Source organism: Rhinopithecus roxellana, chromosome 20, assembly GCF_007565055.1.
Source record: "Rhinopithecus roxellana isolate Shanxi Qingling chromosome 20, ASM756505v1, whole genome shotgun sequence".
In the NCBI taxonomy this organism is placed as follows: domain Eukaryota; kingdom Metazoa; phylum Chordata; class Mammalia; order Primates; family Cercopithecidae; genus Rhinopithecus; species Rhinopithecus roxellana.
Genome location: NC_044568.1, coordinates 24,138,682 through 24,152,845, shown reverse-complemented (window position 1 = coordinate 24,152,845; position 14,164 = coordinate 24,138,682). Strand labels below are relative to the sequence as shown.

Below are 14,164 nucleotides of genomic sequence, written 5' to 3'. Positions count from 1 at the left end.
AAAAATAAGTCTATAAATCTAATTCCTCCCCAGTCTATTTAAAGAGCTCAAACAGCTCAATTTAAAAATTTTTAATTCTGGCCAGGTGCGGTGGCTCACACCTGTAATCCCAGCACTTTGGGAGGCCAAGGTGGGCAGATCGCTTGAGGTCAGGAGTTTGAGACCAGCCTGACCAACATGGAGAAACCCTATCTCTACTAAAAATGCGTGGTGACGCATACCTGTAATCCCAGCTACTCAGGAGGCTGAGGCAGGAGAATCGCTTGAACCCAGAAAGCGGAGGTTGTGGTGAGCTGAGATCGTGCCATTGCACTCCAGCCTGAGCAGCAAGGGCAAAATTCCATCTCAAAAAAAAAAACAAAAAAACCAATTAATTCTCCCTGTGTTCGCTTTATCATGTTCCAAAATGATGGGACATTGGCATGTGTATTAGTTAAATATATGTAGCTTTACTCGTAAGAGCCAAAGCATTATCAGAGTCCACAGAGCTATTTTATTTTATTATTATTATTATTATAATTACTATTAATATTATTATAATATTATTATTATTATTACTATTATTATTATTATAATTGCTATTATTATTATTGAGACTGAGTCTCACTCTGTTGCCCAGGCTGGAGTGCAGTGGCATCATTTTGGCTCACTACAACCTCCACCTCCCAGGTTCAGACAATTATCCTGCCTCAGCCTCTCAAGTAGCTGGAATTACAGGTGTGCACCACCATGCCCATTTAATTTTCGTGTTTTTAGCAGAGACAGGGTTTCACCATGTTATCCAGGCTGCTTTCAAACTCCTGACCTCAGGTGATCTGCCCACCTTGGCTTCCCAAAGTGCTGGGATTACAGGCATGAGCCACAAGGCCCAGCCTTATTTTAGTATTATTATTTTTGAGACAAGGTCTCACTTGGCCGCACAGGCTGAAGTGGAGTGGTATAATCGTGGCTCACTGAAGACTCCACCTCCGGGGCTCAAGCAACCTTCCCATCTCAGCCCCCCAAGTAGCAGCTGGGACTAAAGGAACACACCACCTTGCCTGGCTAATTTTTATTTTTATTTTTGTAGAGATGGAGGGGTCTCACTATGTTGCCCGGGCTGGTCTCGAACTCCTGGGCTCAAGCAATCTTCCAACCTTGGCCTCCCAAAGTGCTGGGATTACAGGTGTGAGCCACCACACTCTGCCCACAGAACTATGTTATTATCAGCAATAACCCCCAAAAAGCCTTCTAGCTTCCTTTCAGTACCACCAATCTCTCCTCCCAGCCCCACCCACTCCAGGCCAAAATTGTGCAAAAAACGACATAATTATCCCTTCCTGAAAGCCCACTATTGGGACTTTGGACTTGGTTCAAATCCTGGCCCTACCACTGTGTTGTGGGTGTTTTTCAACTTCTGGGCATCAGTTTGATCAAGCTGAAAAGGAGGGTTGGCTGGACCTGATGGCATGAACCACCACACCCTTCCACTTCTGTCCACTTCTCTCTTCCAGGGGGTGGGGTAATGTGCCAAGTTGGTTTTAAAGTCTCATGTTAAACAGTATGAAATTCTGGCAGGGTTTGGCCCTGAGTGTGTGGAGTCCCTCACGACAAAAGCCTTCACTTCTTTTTTTTTGTTGTTGTTGTTGTTGTTGTTGTTGTTGTTGAGACGGAGTCTCGCTCTGTCGCCCAGGCTGGAGTGCAGTGGCCGGATCTCAGCTCACTGCAAGCTCCTCCTCCCGGGTTTACGCCATTCTCTCGCCTCAGCCTCCCGAGTAGCTGGGACTACAGGCGCCCGCCATCTCGCCTGGCTAATTTTTTGTATTTTTTTAGTAGAGACGGGGTTTCACCGTGTTAGCCAGGATGGTCTCGATCTCCTGACCTCGTGATCCGCCCGTCTCGGCCTCCCAAAGTGCTGGGATTACAGGCTTGAGCCACCGCGCCCGGCCCAAAGCCTTCACTTCTTTTCAGGTCTCCACACACATGGTTAACGCTAAACGACAATTTCCTGGGCAATAGCCACCAAAACTTTGCAGAGCAGCATACTTCTCTTTCGAGTGGACTCTTGAACAGCCTAAAATCTTACACGGTCAGATAAAAGTGGTGAAACAAAGGTTGGCCTAATCTATTAACCTAAGGACTGAAAAAAAAAATGAGGATTCAAACCAAAAGAAACCAAATTTCTTTTTTTTTCTTTCACTTACAAGTTTTAATTAAATATCTCTAATGGTTAGAAAATCAGTGTCAAATACGAACATTGGTATACAGCTTAAAATATAAATGTCAGTAATTATTAAAGAACATGATTAATAATTGTTCCAAGTAAATGCTCGATCATTATTTCCCAGGAGGCAAGTTAAGCGTCAGGTGCCTGAGGGATAAGGGACAGGGCTTCAGTCGGCTTGGATAGCTGCACGGCTGTCCCAATGAGCTTTCCACTCAGATGGTGCCAGGGGCAGCTCTCATCACAGGCTGGCTCACTGGCCTTTATCCCCAGCTCCAAGGCAACACCAGGGCTTTTTCTGCCACAAGAGTCACATTTCAGAGTCAAATGATTCACTTTAAGATGAAAATTGCACAGCTCACTTCCAGAATATTCTAGTTTAACCTGGGAAGTTAAGACTTCCCAAAGGCTGAAGATAGGCCACTAGGGGCTGATGGACAAGAGTCAAGCCAGAGTCATTCTAAACACATTTTTGTTTTGTTCTGTATAATTAATTATACTGTATCTTTTTTAAGTAACTCAAGTTCAAACTCTCTATATTTCACTTATGTTTAAAAGATGCCAATTTGATTGTGTCTAAACTGAACTTTACCCAGTGGGCTGAATACTAAAGACCTTTTAGGTCAAAGGTACTTCTGGGAAAAAGATGTTTATATATTAATATACCTCAAAGTTTGCATTTTCATTATAATAAATTAGCCTTAATGTTAACAAATAACATCTCAGAAAGTTGAATCTAAGTAACCTGATCTATCATGCTAATTTGACTTTGTTTTTTGTTTTTGTTTTTTTTGAGACGGAGTTTCGCTCATGTTGCCCAGGCTGGAGTGCAGTGGCACGATCTCAGCTCACTGCAACCTCTGCCTCCTGGGTTCAAGGGATTCTCCTGCCTCAGCCTCCCAAGTAGCTGGGATTACAGGCAAGTGCCACCATGCCCGGTTAATTTTTGTATTTTTAGTAGAGATGGGGTTTCACCATGTTGGTCAGGCTGGTCTCAAACTCCTGACCTCAGGTGATCCACCCACTTCAGCCTCCCAAAGTGCTGGGATTACAGGTGTGGGCCACTGTGCCTAGCCACAGATTTGAATTTAGAATACTATCTACCCATTTTGACCAAGCCCCAGAATCAACAGAGATACAATTATATATTTTTTAAAAATCTGGTGAGGCGTGGTGGCTCATGCCTCTAACGCTAGCACTTTGGGAAGCTGAGGTGGGAGGATTACTTGAGCTCAGGAGTTTGCAGCCTGGCCAACATGGCGAAACTCTGTCTCTACTAAAAATACAAAAATTAGGTGTGTGTGGTGGTGCATGCCTGTAATCCCAGCTACTTGGTAGCAGAAGCACAAGACTCACTTCAACCTGGGAGGCAGACGTTGCAGTGAGCTGAGATTGTGCCACTGCACTTCAGCCTGGGCGACTGAGTGAGACTGTCTCAAAAAAAGAGAGAAAGAAAATAAGTCTAAATTATGCCAATATTATCAAAGTTTCTTACCTAAAATCATATACAATTTTAAGCACCAAAGCATACTTTCTTCAAAAGTTACATCCAAAATATTAAATGTTCAATTTCATTTTTCAGCTCATTTTGAGTCTCAATACTGAAATCTCTGTATAAAAGCAATAATAAATGCTTTGAAAGACCTGACAAGTACCACTAACCTCCTCTCAAATCCCAGTGTCCTCAGGCAGTAGCCCATGTGCTTCAAGAAGTCCAATGACAGCAGGATAGTGGTCAGGGAGACAAGAGTTTAATCAGGAGGTGCTCCCCAGAATGTTCATGGAAAGAACTGATGATTCACAGTGGAAAAAAGCAAATGATAAATAAGCCTTTCTTCTTTCTCAATATTACTAACTAGAAAGCAGGAAAATCTATTAGGCAGAGAAAAACCAGATATGCCTGGAGACACAGGTAAGGAGTCTGTGTTCTCTCAGCTGTCTCACAAGTTAATGAATCAGATACATTTATGACCCATGCTAGGCTCCAAAGTAAGATTCAGGTACTCTGTATGCCAGTAAAGGCTTCAAGGGTACTCCAGGGTTTAGCTGGTATAAAGAATAAAGGACAAAGAAAATGTCAGACAACCAGCCTGGGCAACATAGCAAGATCATGTTTTTACCAAAAAAATTTTTTTGAATTATCTGGGCCTGGTGGTTCATGCTGTAGACCCAGCTACTTGGGAGGCTAAGAAGGGAGGGAACATTGGAGTCCAGGAGTTTGACAGTGAGTTATAATGATGCCACTGCACTCCAGCCTGGGCGACAAAGCAAGACCTTGTCTCAAAAAACAACAAAAAGTGAACGTCAGATAGAATCCTCAATTTTAGCAACAAACCCTCACGCTAGCAGAATGGAGGTGATTTACATTTTATTTTTAAGATCTAGGAGATAGGCTGGGTGCAGTGGCTCATGCCTATAATCCCAGCACTTTGGGAGGCCGAGGTGGGCAGATTGCTTGAGTCTAGGAGTTTGAGACCAGCCTGGACAACATGACAAAACTCTGTCTCTACAAAAAATTTTAAAAATTAGCCAGGCGTAGTGGTGCATAGTCCCAGCTCCTCGGGAGGTTGAGGCAGGAGGATTGTTTGAACCTCAGCTGCAGAGGTTGCAGTGAGCCAAGATCATGACATTGCACTCCAGTCTGGTGACAGGGAGACCCTGTCAAGAAGGAAAGAAGGAAGGAATAAAGAAATAAAGAGAGAGAGAGAGGACTAAGAGATAAGATGGAATTTTTTTTTTTTTTTTTTGAGACGGAGTTTCGCTCTTGTTGCCCAGGCTGGAGTGCAATGCTGTGATCTCAGCTCACCGCAACCTCTACCTCCCAGGTTTAAGCGATTTTCCTGCCTCAGCCTCCCGAGTAGCTGGGATTACAGACATTCACCACCACACCTGGCTAATTTTGTATTTTTAATAGAGATGGGGTTTCTCCACGTTGGTCAGGCTGGTCTGGAATTCCTGACCTCAGGTGATCCATCCGCCTCAGCCTCCCAAAGTGCTGGTATTACAGGCATGACCCACCGCACCCGGCCAAGAAGGAATATTAATGGTTTCAGAATAAAAGGATCAAGGCTTAAATATTCAAAAGAGAATTTCTTAGATGAAAACACATGACTAAACAGTTGCACTGAAAAATGTTCAGAGAAACACCACCAAATTAGAAGTATCCCAGCATTTGACTGAATGTCAGCTGGGACGTAGACAAAAAACAGGAAGCCAGACCTAGCTATTTGCTTTTCTTTTCAGTGGGTGGCATAAAGGGGTAAGTTGAGAAAAGGGATCAACAAATGTAGTTCAACTTAATTGAAGAATTCTGCCTGATGTAGTAGAAGCAAATAAAATTGTTGGTTTTGTGGGATTGTATTTGTTTCCATTTAGGGACATATTTCCTGTTGTTTAAATGCCACAGCAACTCATGAGATGAAATTCATCTCCAAAAATGTATCCACATGACTGAATTTCCAAGTAAATACAAAGAGTCTACAGCCCACAGAAACCATTACAAATTATTTTTTATTTTTGCCCCAACTCCTATACTAAATATGGTCTAATGCTTGAGGACTAGCAATGGTGGTTTATCCCACAGTCTTGGGGCAAGTGTCGCATCTGATAAGTCACTCCTCCCTCCTCCCCACCACCTCTCAGGAAAGGATTCAGAGAACCTTGGTTAGAAACTGTTGTCCTTAAGCCTTTTGTGTTTTCACCTCTCCAAATAGAGGTTGAATCTTAAGTTCACCATCTGCTAAATAAACCTGTCCTGTCTAAACATCTATCACCACAGCTACCATATGCAATCGCATTTTCTCCTTTCCTGCAGCCATAGGAAGCAGGAACATGTGAAAGATTCTTTCAGACAGTATTTTGTAGTTGGCAGGTGCAGGGTAAATGAGGGACTCAGCATAGCAGAGGTAGAAGGATTGTGTGGAATTGACAGAAGAATGTTTGAGAGGTATAATCAGAAAGCTTTAAATGCTGTGAATCAACCCCCAAAGGCTCAGCCCAGGAGGAAATTTTACTAATGCAGGAAAGGTCAGGAGTTAAGGCATAGACTAGTTACCTCCTAGCATGGCTCAGAGTTTCTGGAATGGGACTCAGTAGAGGGAACCAAAAGCTGCAACAGTAAATTCAGCTGGTCCAGAGGCATAGATCCTATCAGCTGAAAACCAAAACAAGTCATTCCAAGCATGCTTACAGTAGGCGTGTTTGCAAGCTTAAGGATTCAGTTTTAAAATAAACGAAAGCAGAACTAGAATATAGTATTACAAAATTTCTCACAAGCATAATCACACACAAAAAAGTTAGGATATTGCATAGAAAAGTGTCCTGTAGTATGCTCTGTAAACCTAGGCCTTAGTAATTTAAATAAAAGACAAACAAATAAAATATCTCTTCATAGTCTAGAAGTCCATGATTGTGAATTCAGGAGAATTATCAAATTTGCAGATTTTTGTGGCAAGACCTCACAAGATCCTGAAGTTCTTTATTCTCAGAATCATGATTAAATTTACCCTTAGAAGGCTCAAGGCTGACACAGTTTCACATCTTTATCAAACGACTTGGGTTACATGAGCCCAAGCCAATTCTATAGACTTTATGCTCTGTCCTCTCTGCATATAAGACTTACACGGACATGAAATCACTGCTATTTCACTGTTTTTTAAAGCTAGGCTGTTTGTTTCTTTCCTCCTGTTAGTCTATTTAGCAAATTAAACCTGCCTGCACTTTTGATAGTAAGGTTTGGATAGCTAGTTTAAGAGTAAGTGAAACGTTTTAGAAGAGCATTTATGTTAACCTTGACAATAGGATGGGAGATTCTTAACCCCCCTTGTAATATGCACCGATTGATTCTGAGTTAAAATATACCACAGTGACAGTGATATCATCCCTGTACATCCTCGCCAAGTCCTCTGGCAATGTCAGCATCGCCGCCAGCCGCTCTGCCTCCATCTCCCCGTACTCATTGTTCCCGATTGCATGTCTGATCAGCCGCGTGGCTGCATTTTGGTCAGCCTCGTGGAGCCCGCTGGCTTTCCTCTGCAGCAGCAGGCTCTGCATGAGCCCCAAGTTGGCGGGTCTCTGGGCCAGGTCTGTCTTGTGCTGATCTGCCTCAGTCAGGTGCCCCACTACCAGCCTTACCACATCCTCATTGCTCAGCATGTCCCACAGGCCATCTGATGCCAGCACAAGGAACTTATCCTGGGGCCTCAGCCTGTGGTATGTGACCTCAGGCTCAGCAGTCAGGTAGGGTGGAGTGTAGTAGTGTGGGGGTGTGAACTGGTAGATGTTGAGGGCCTCAGTATTGAAGCCCCTCTCCAGAACGCTGCGCTGCAACTCTTTACTCCACTTCAGCTGAACATCCCCAAAGGCCCTGCAGGGGATGAGAACGCCCAGCAGCCTGTCCTCCATGATGATTGTCCTGTCCTCTGACTCAGGGTGCTCCCTCTTTAGCCGGGACAGCTCGGCCTGATTCCAGGCATTGTGGTCACGGGTAAGAGGCAGACAAGACCACATGCCATTGTCCTCCTGGACACCAAGGATGGCTCGGCAGTCACCAGCATTTGCCACGTGCAAGTGAATTCCATCAACATGGGCCATGCAAGCTGTTGCCCCAGAGAAAGCAACCTGGAGTGACAGGTTCCTTGTCACCTCATCTTCCAGAGGGGCCTGGATTTCCAGCGAGATGTCAGAATCCAGTCTCTGGAAGGAGTACATTAATGCTTCTTCAATGCTTAGTCCCATTTCCATATGCAAGTCAAGCAGTTCCTGCCAATAGACACGGAGGTGGTCAAGATGCACGGATGTGACATCCTTGTAGATACTGTCCCCTGGGTGCTTGAGCCAATGCAGGATGGGCAGCAAGGGTTTCATGCTTTCCATAGCTCCCTCCATGTGCTCCAGGGTCTGGTGGGACATCAGGGACACTGCCACATAGTAGAAGAGCCTCTCACTCACTGCTTGGGCACATGCATGACCGCCATGTCCATCGAAGATGCCAAACATCAGTCCATTGGTTTGCAGGCAGGAGGCTACACCTCGCCGGTCCTCCACTGGTGAATTGGCAGCCAGCTGGTTGCTCTCAAACCGCAACACTGAATTTGGAACTCTGCTTTCAAGGTCAAGAATCTTGTGGGCTGATTCGCCAGCTCGAAGCGCTTCGTTTATCTGCTCAGGGCTGAGTTGCAAGTGAAAATCATCTTCCTCTGTTGATGTGTGTCTGTAGGCTTTGATCAGAGTGAAGCCACCACATGGGGAACTGTTTAGGGTGGGTGGCACCCGGGAAAAGAGCCTCCATTTTAATTTATTCCTATTTGAGACATACCTGGAGTATAAGCGTCTGCCCCCTTGCAGTGTGGCAATGCTGTTCCTTGTAGAATTTAAGATCCAGTAGGACACAGTACTTGACATTCTGAAACTATACCAGCAAATGTGTTCCTTCAGCAAAAAAAGGATATTTTTAAACCTAAAAATTAAAAAGTTGAAGTTTCAAATTTAATTTCTTAAACATACTGACTTCTGAAAACATTTGCTAATATCCTGAACAAAAATGACTTAGAATAAACTATTTAAAATACACTAAACTCACTCCCACCAGCAGACTATAAGTGTTCATTTAAATATCTGCTTCGGGGGCTGGGTGTGGTGGCTCATGCCTGTAATCCTAGCATTTTGGGAGGCCAAGGTGTGTGGATAGCTTGAGCCCAGGAGTTCGAGACTAGCCTGGGCAACATGGTGAAACTCTGTCTCTCCAAAGAAATTTAAAAAAAAAAAAAAAATTGCCAGGCAAGGTGGTGTGCACCTATAGTCACAGGTACTTGGGAGGCTGAGGTAGGAGAATCATCTGAGCCTGGGAAGTTGAGGCTGCAGAAAGCAGTGATTGTGCCACTGCAGTCTAGCCTGGGCCTCTTGCTAGATAGGGAGTGAGACCCTGTCTCGAAAAAAACAAAACCAAAAACAAACAAATAAATAAATAAATAAATAATCTGCTTCGGGCATAGTGGCTCATACCTATAACCCCAGCCACTCCAAAGGCTAAGGTGGGAGGATCACTTGAGCCTAGGAGTTCCGAGACCAGCCTGCACAACATAAGGGGACCTGGTTTCTACAAAAAATTTTCTTACAAATTAGCTGGGCATGGTGGCACACACCTATAGTCCCATTCACTTGGAAGGCTGAGGTGAGAGGATTGCTTAAGCCCTGGAGGTCAAGGCTGCAGTGAGCTGTGCGCTCCTGCCACTGCACTCCAGCCTGGGCGACAGAGCAAGACCCTGTCTCAAAAAATTATATATATATATATATATATATATATATATGCATTTCCCCACTAGTCTATAAACTCCATGACTCAAGCAACTATGGCTGCCTTACTCACCAATAGCTTTCCAGTGCCTGGACCTGTACCCGGCACACACTAAGTCCTCAAATACTGGCTAAATATGACATTTTCAGAGGCCCAATAGCACACTAGCTGTGATACTATCTTGTGTAGCATCAGACACACTGCTGATGAGGTAACACTCCAGTTATCTATTGGTGGAATGGGAATATTAGTCTTAGAAGGTTTTGTGAGAATTTAATAAAATATGACCCTTCTACTAAAAAAAAAAGTAGTTATTATTTTCATCATTAGGTATATACCCCTCTAGTCATTCTGCACTTTTTTTTTTTTTTTTTTTTTTGGAGATGGAGCCTGGCTCTGTGCCCAGGCTAGAGTGCAATGGTAAGATCATGGCTCACTGCAGCCTTGCCCTACTGGCCTCAAGGGATCCTCCTGCCTCAGCCTCCCAAGTAGCTGGGACTACAGGCATGTGCCACTATGCCCAGCTAATAGACAGGGTCTCCCTGTGTTGTCCAGGCTGGTCTCAAACTCCTGGGCTCAAGCGATCTTCTGCCCTTGGCCTCCCAAAGTGCTGAGATTATAGGTGGGAGCTACCGCACCCTGTCATTCCGTACATATTTTTGTAGAGTTGTAACCACAACTTTGAATCTGGTTTTCCTGATAAGAGTATTTTTTCACATCTGATGGCTACATTTTGGCATAAAGAATTGCAACTTACTTAACTATTCTCTACTGCTGGAGATTTAGAGGTTGTTTCTACTACTTGCTCTTTATTAATATAAAATACCAAACTGGACTGGGCACAGTGGCTCATGCCTATAATCTCAGCATTTTGGGAGGCCAAGGTGAGAGGATCACTTGAGGTTAGGGAGTTTAAGACCACCCTGGGTGATACAGGAAGTGCCCCATCTCTACAAAAATTTTGAGATTAGCTGGGCATGGTGGTACCTGCCTGTAGTCCCAGCTACTCACGAGGCTGAGGTGGGAGGATCGCTTGAGCCCAGGAGTTCAAGGCTTTAGTGAGCTATGATCACACCACTGCACTCCAGCCTGGGCGACAGAGCCGGATCTGTCTCTGAAAACAACAACAACAACAACAAAACCCCACCAAACTGTACTGCCTTATGCAGTAACCTTTTCTCTATTTAGGTTTTATCCTAGTTATTTCCCAAACAAGGAGTCAGTAGGTCCAAGGGTGTAGCCTCGTTGCCAGACTGATTTCCAAAAGCTTCACATCTGCCTCCGCAAGGGGATGACGAGTTTCCTAGTCCCTTCACTAGCTTCTGGTGGTACTTTTCCTTGGAATAAAATAAATAAAATAGAAAAAAAAAAAAAGAACAAAACCTTGACCCATTATAATGAGCTATTCTGCGGTTTCATGTATGAATCCTGCCCTCCGGATCTCGAGATCATTTGTCGGGATCTCAAGAGCTCCCAGGACTGAGGACCGTCCCCTCACTCCCCCACCCCTGCCAGCCCACCCCGCAGAAGTCGGGGCGGGGCGGTCGGTCCGGGAGCAGAGGGCGCCTGACGCTCTGGCCCTGCAGTCAAGGCAGACAGCGGTGCAGGGCGATCCACCGCAGCCGGGACGCAAACCATTTTGCATCCTTAAAGAAAACAGACAGGTCCCAAGTTCAAATCTCTGACTACAGCCTCATCGCTAAGTGCATGGACTCCGGAGCCCACCAAAACCGATCTGCCTAGAACTCAGAGCGCCGTACCCCAGCTGGGTGCCCCCAGGCGACCCGCTTGGTGCCTCTGAGCCCCGGCTTGCCAGCCTGTAAAACAGGGGCGGGCAGTCGGGACACAGAGCTCCAAGGGGTGCTCGAAGGGCCAGAGCAGCTAGTGGGGTGCCCCGGCAGGTAGCCAAGGGTCCTCGGCGAGCCCGCGGGCCCACGTGGCGCGCGCACGTGAGTGGGGTGACCGTGGTCGTAGGCCCAGCTAGTCCCTCTCTGCCGCGGGCCCGGCCCCTCACCTCAGCTCTCCGCCCAGTCACCTGAGCCGGTGCCGCAGGCCGGGAGGGTCAGGCGCCGGCGAGGCCTGGCGGGGAAAGAGGTGTCCACATCCCTGCTTGTTCCCTTCCCTACCTCGGACGCTCGCCGACTTTTCACCAGCTGGCGAGGCCACAGCCGCCTGCTCGGTCCGGTCAGTTCCGCGCCTGCGCACAGTGCCACAACTGCGGCCACCAGGTCCTCACCTCATCCAGGCAGTCCTTAGTCAGGACCCAGCTCCAGAAGGAAGCGCCCTCCCGCCAGCCCTGGTTGGCTCAATTGCGGAGGCGGGCCCTTGATGGACAGAGTTATTGCCCAATGGTTAAAGAGGATGAGAGGCAGGCAGAAAGGCGGGACCCGGGAGGGGCCAACACCGCCCCTTACCGCTGCCTGGGTGCTGAAAGTGTTCGAGAGCCGGGCTACGGGACCAGGCAATCACGTGTGTGAGATCGCCAGCTACGTGGCCGATCTGCACACCCCGAACCCAGCGGCCTCCCCAATTCCTCACCGTTGTTAGAACACCCCACTGCTTCCTCTCCATTTCGGTGTCGACCACTCCAGAACCCTCTCCTAAGCGCCACAGCCTGGTATCCAACCACCGGGACACCTGCCTCTGGAGGCCCCTAGGCGCCTCAAACGTAACTTCCCCCAAACTCATCTTCTGCCAAACTTGCTTTTTCTCTTCTCTCCTAACCCAGTAATGGACCCACCATCTGCTCAGAGACCCAAGCCAAACCCCTGACTTGAGTCTTGACTCCTTCCTCTCCCTCACCCTCTCTTTTCAATTATCTAATCCTGTAAATCCGATCTCCTAAATTTCTCTCCCCTCATTCATCCAGCGACGCAGCCACCCTATTCCAAGCCTCTCACTTGGTTTTCCAGTTTTCCTTCCTCCACCTTTGACTTGGTCCTAACCCCAGAGCAGAACAGCCAGAATGACGCCCCTCCCCCTTTTTTTCGTGGTTGGAGGGTAGAGACAAGGTCTTTCAATATTGCCCAGGCTGGTCTCAAACTGCCGGGCTCAAGCGATCCTCCCACCTCAGCCTCCCCAAAGTGCTGGGATTACAGACATGCGCCATCACGCCTGGCAGAATGACACTTCTAAAACTCAAATTCCAAGGCCGAGCGCGGCGGCTTCCGCCTGTAATCCCAGCACTTTCGGAGGCCGAGTTGGGCGGATCACCTGAAGTCAAGAGTTTGAGACCAGCCTGGCCAACATGACAAAACCCTGTCTCTACTAAAAACACAAAAATTAGCTGGGAATGGTGGTGCGTGCTTGTAGTCCCAGCTGCTCAGGACGCTGAGGCACGAGAATCATTTGAACCAGGGAGGTGGAAGTTGCACTGAGGCCAGATCACGCCACTGCACTCCAGCCTGGGAGACAGAGTGAGAGTCCCTCTCAAAAAAAAAAAAAAACAAAAACAAACCAAAAAACCCCTCAAATTCCTGCCCTAAAGTCTTTAGTGGTTTCCCACAAACCATTAAGCTTTGAACTGACCATTATATTGGCCTACTACTGACAATTAACCCAGTATGGCTGGCGGCTGGTAGGTTGAGAGAGACAGAGAACCCCAACACCAGATAATCCCTCCGTCCCTTCTGGTCCTAACATTGTGGAATTCTGGTGATCACCTGCTTCCTTATAAATTATTTTAACAGAACTCTTGTAACTATGATAAGTCAGATGGAGTCCTTCCCTGGAGACAGAGAAAAATGGAAGACAACTAGAAAAAGCCACTTGGAGCCCTGAGAATGTGGTCTTCCAGAAGGAGGACACACTGGCTTACCTGGGGAGCCTGGCCAGCCTCCTGGACCCAAGGACGTGATCGCAATAAAACTGCTCCTGTCAGACTTGCCCTTGTATATTTATAGTTCCACTCACCCTTAGCCCTTTCCAGAAGTTCAAAGTCAGGATTTGCAATATCTGTCTTCCTGCATATTAAGAGGACTGTTTCAGACCCAAACTAAAAGTAAGTCTAAGGGTTTCTAATAAATGAGTGCAAGAGAATGCGAAAGCACACTTCCGCCCTCCCCCCAACCCCCCGCCCCTGCAGACAGGTCATATAGGGTCACAATGGGTTACCCTTCCGGACAGAGGCAGCAGTGTTTAATTATTCAATCTGCAGGCGTTATGGGTGCCCACAAGGTGTCAGGCCCTGGACTGACTGCTGAGACACGCAGATGGCTGCCCCCGCCACTTTCCTGAGAAAAATTACATCATTCCACCAAATCTGAAACCACTGAGTTTTTCTAAGTTACCACACACACCCACTTCCACAGTAAAAATGCACCCTGGAGGATTTTATGTGCACTGGAACTTTCATTTCAAGGCTATAACCAGTTCAGTCACCCTATATAGGATATATATATGCACATGCAAACATCTCCATAAACCTTTTCAGTGCATAAAGAGCGTCATTGCCACTAGCACGTCCCACCTTCAGCCCTAAGGCGGTTTTCTCCTTTCTCAATAAACAGAACACACAATCGGGTTTTACACCGAGATGTTCCATTGCCCAGGGACGGGCAGGAGACAGATGCCCAAGTCCCTCACTGGATCTCTCAAGCTTCCTTGTCCCAAGGTCTTATAAGCAAATACGAAGGAAAAGGATTACTTATCTCTCCTTCAAGAAAGGG

At 46.6% G+C, this 14,164-nt stretch overlaps 1 protein-coding gene across 6 annotated transcripts; it reads right to left on the bottom strand.

Moving 5' to 3' along the window:
* Positions 1–6,402: 6,402 nt before the first annotated feature.
* PDP2 (pyruvate dehyrogenase phosphatase catalytic subunit 2) lies at positions 6,403–13,491 on the bottom strand. Of its 6 annotated transcripts, none has more exons than XM_030925482.1 (2): positions 13,315–13,491; positions 6,403–8,660 (listed from the first exon to the last, which is right to left on the bottom strand). In XM_030925482.1, exon 2 carries the CDS (start codon positions 8,603–8,605, stop codon positions 7,016–7,018), a length of 1,590 nt encoding a protein of 529 aa, XP_030781342.1. In that variant the 5' UTR covers positions 8,606–8,660; positions 13,315–13,491; the 3' UTR covers positions 6,403–7,015. The 6 variants fall into 6 exon arrangements, with proteins under 6 accessions (XP_030781342.1, XP_010353462.1, XP_030781344.1 ...); XM_010355160.2 differs by lacking the exon at positions 13,315–13,491 and adding an exon at positions 11,624–11,831; XM_030925484.1 differs by lacking the exon at positions 13,315–13,491 and adding an exon at positions 11,533–11,757.
* Between the last annotated feature and the right edge of the window lie 673 nt (positions 13,492–14,164).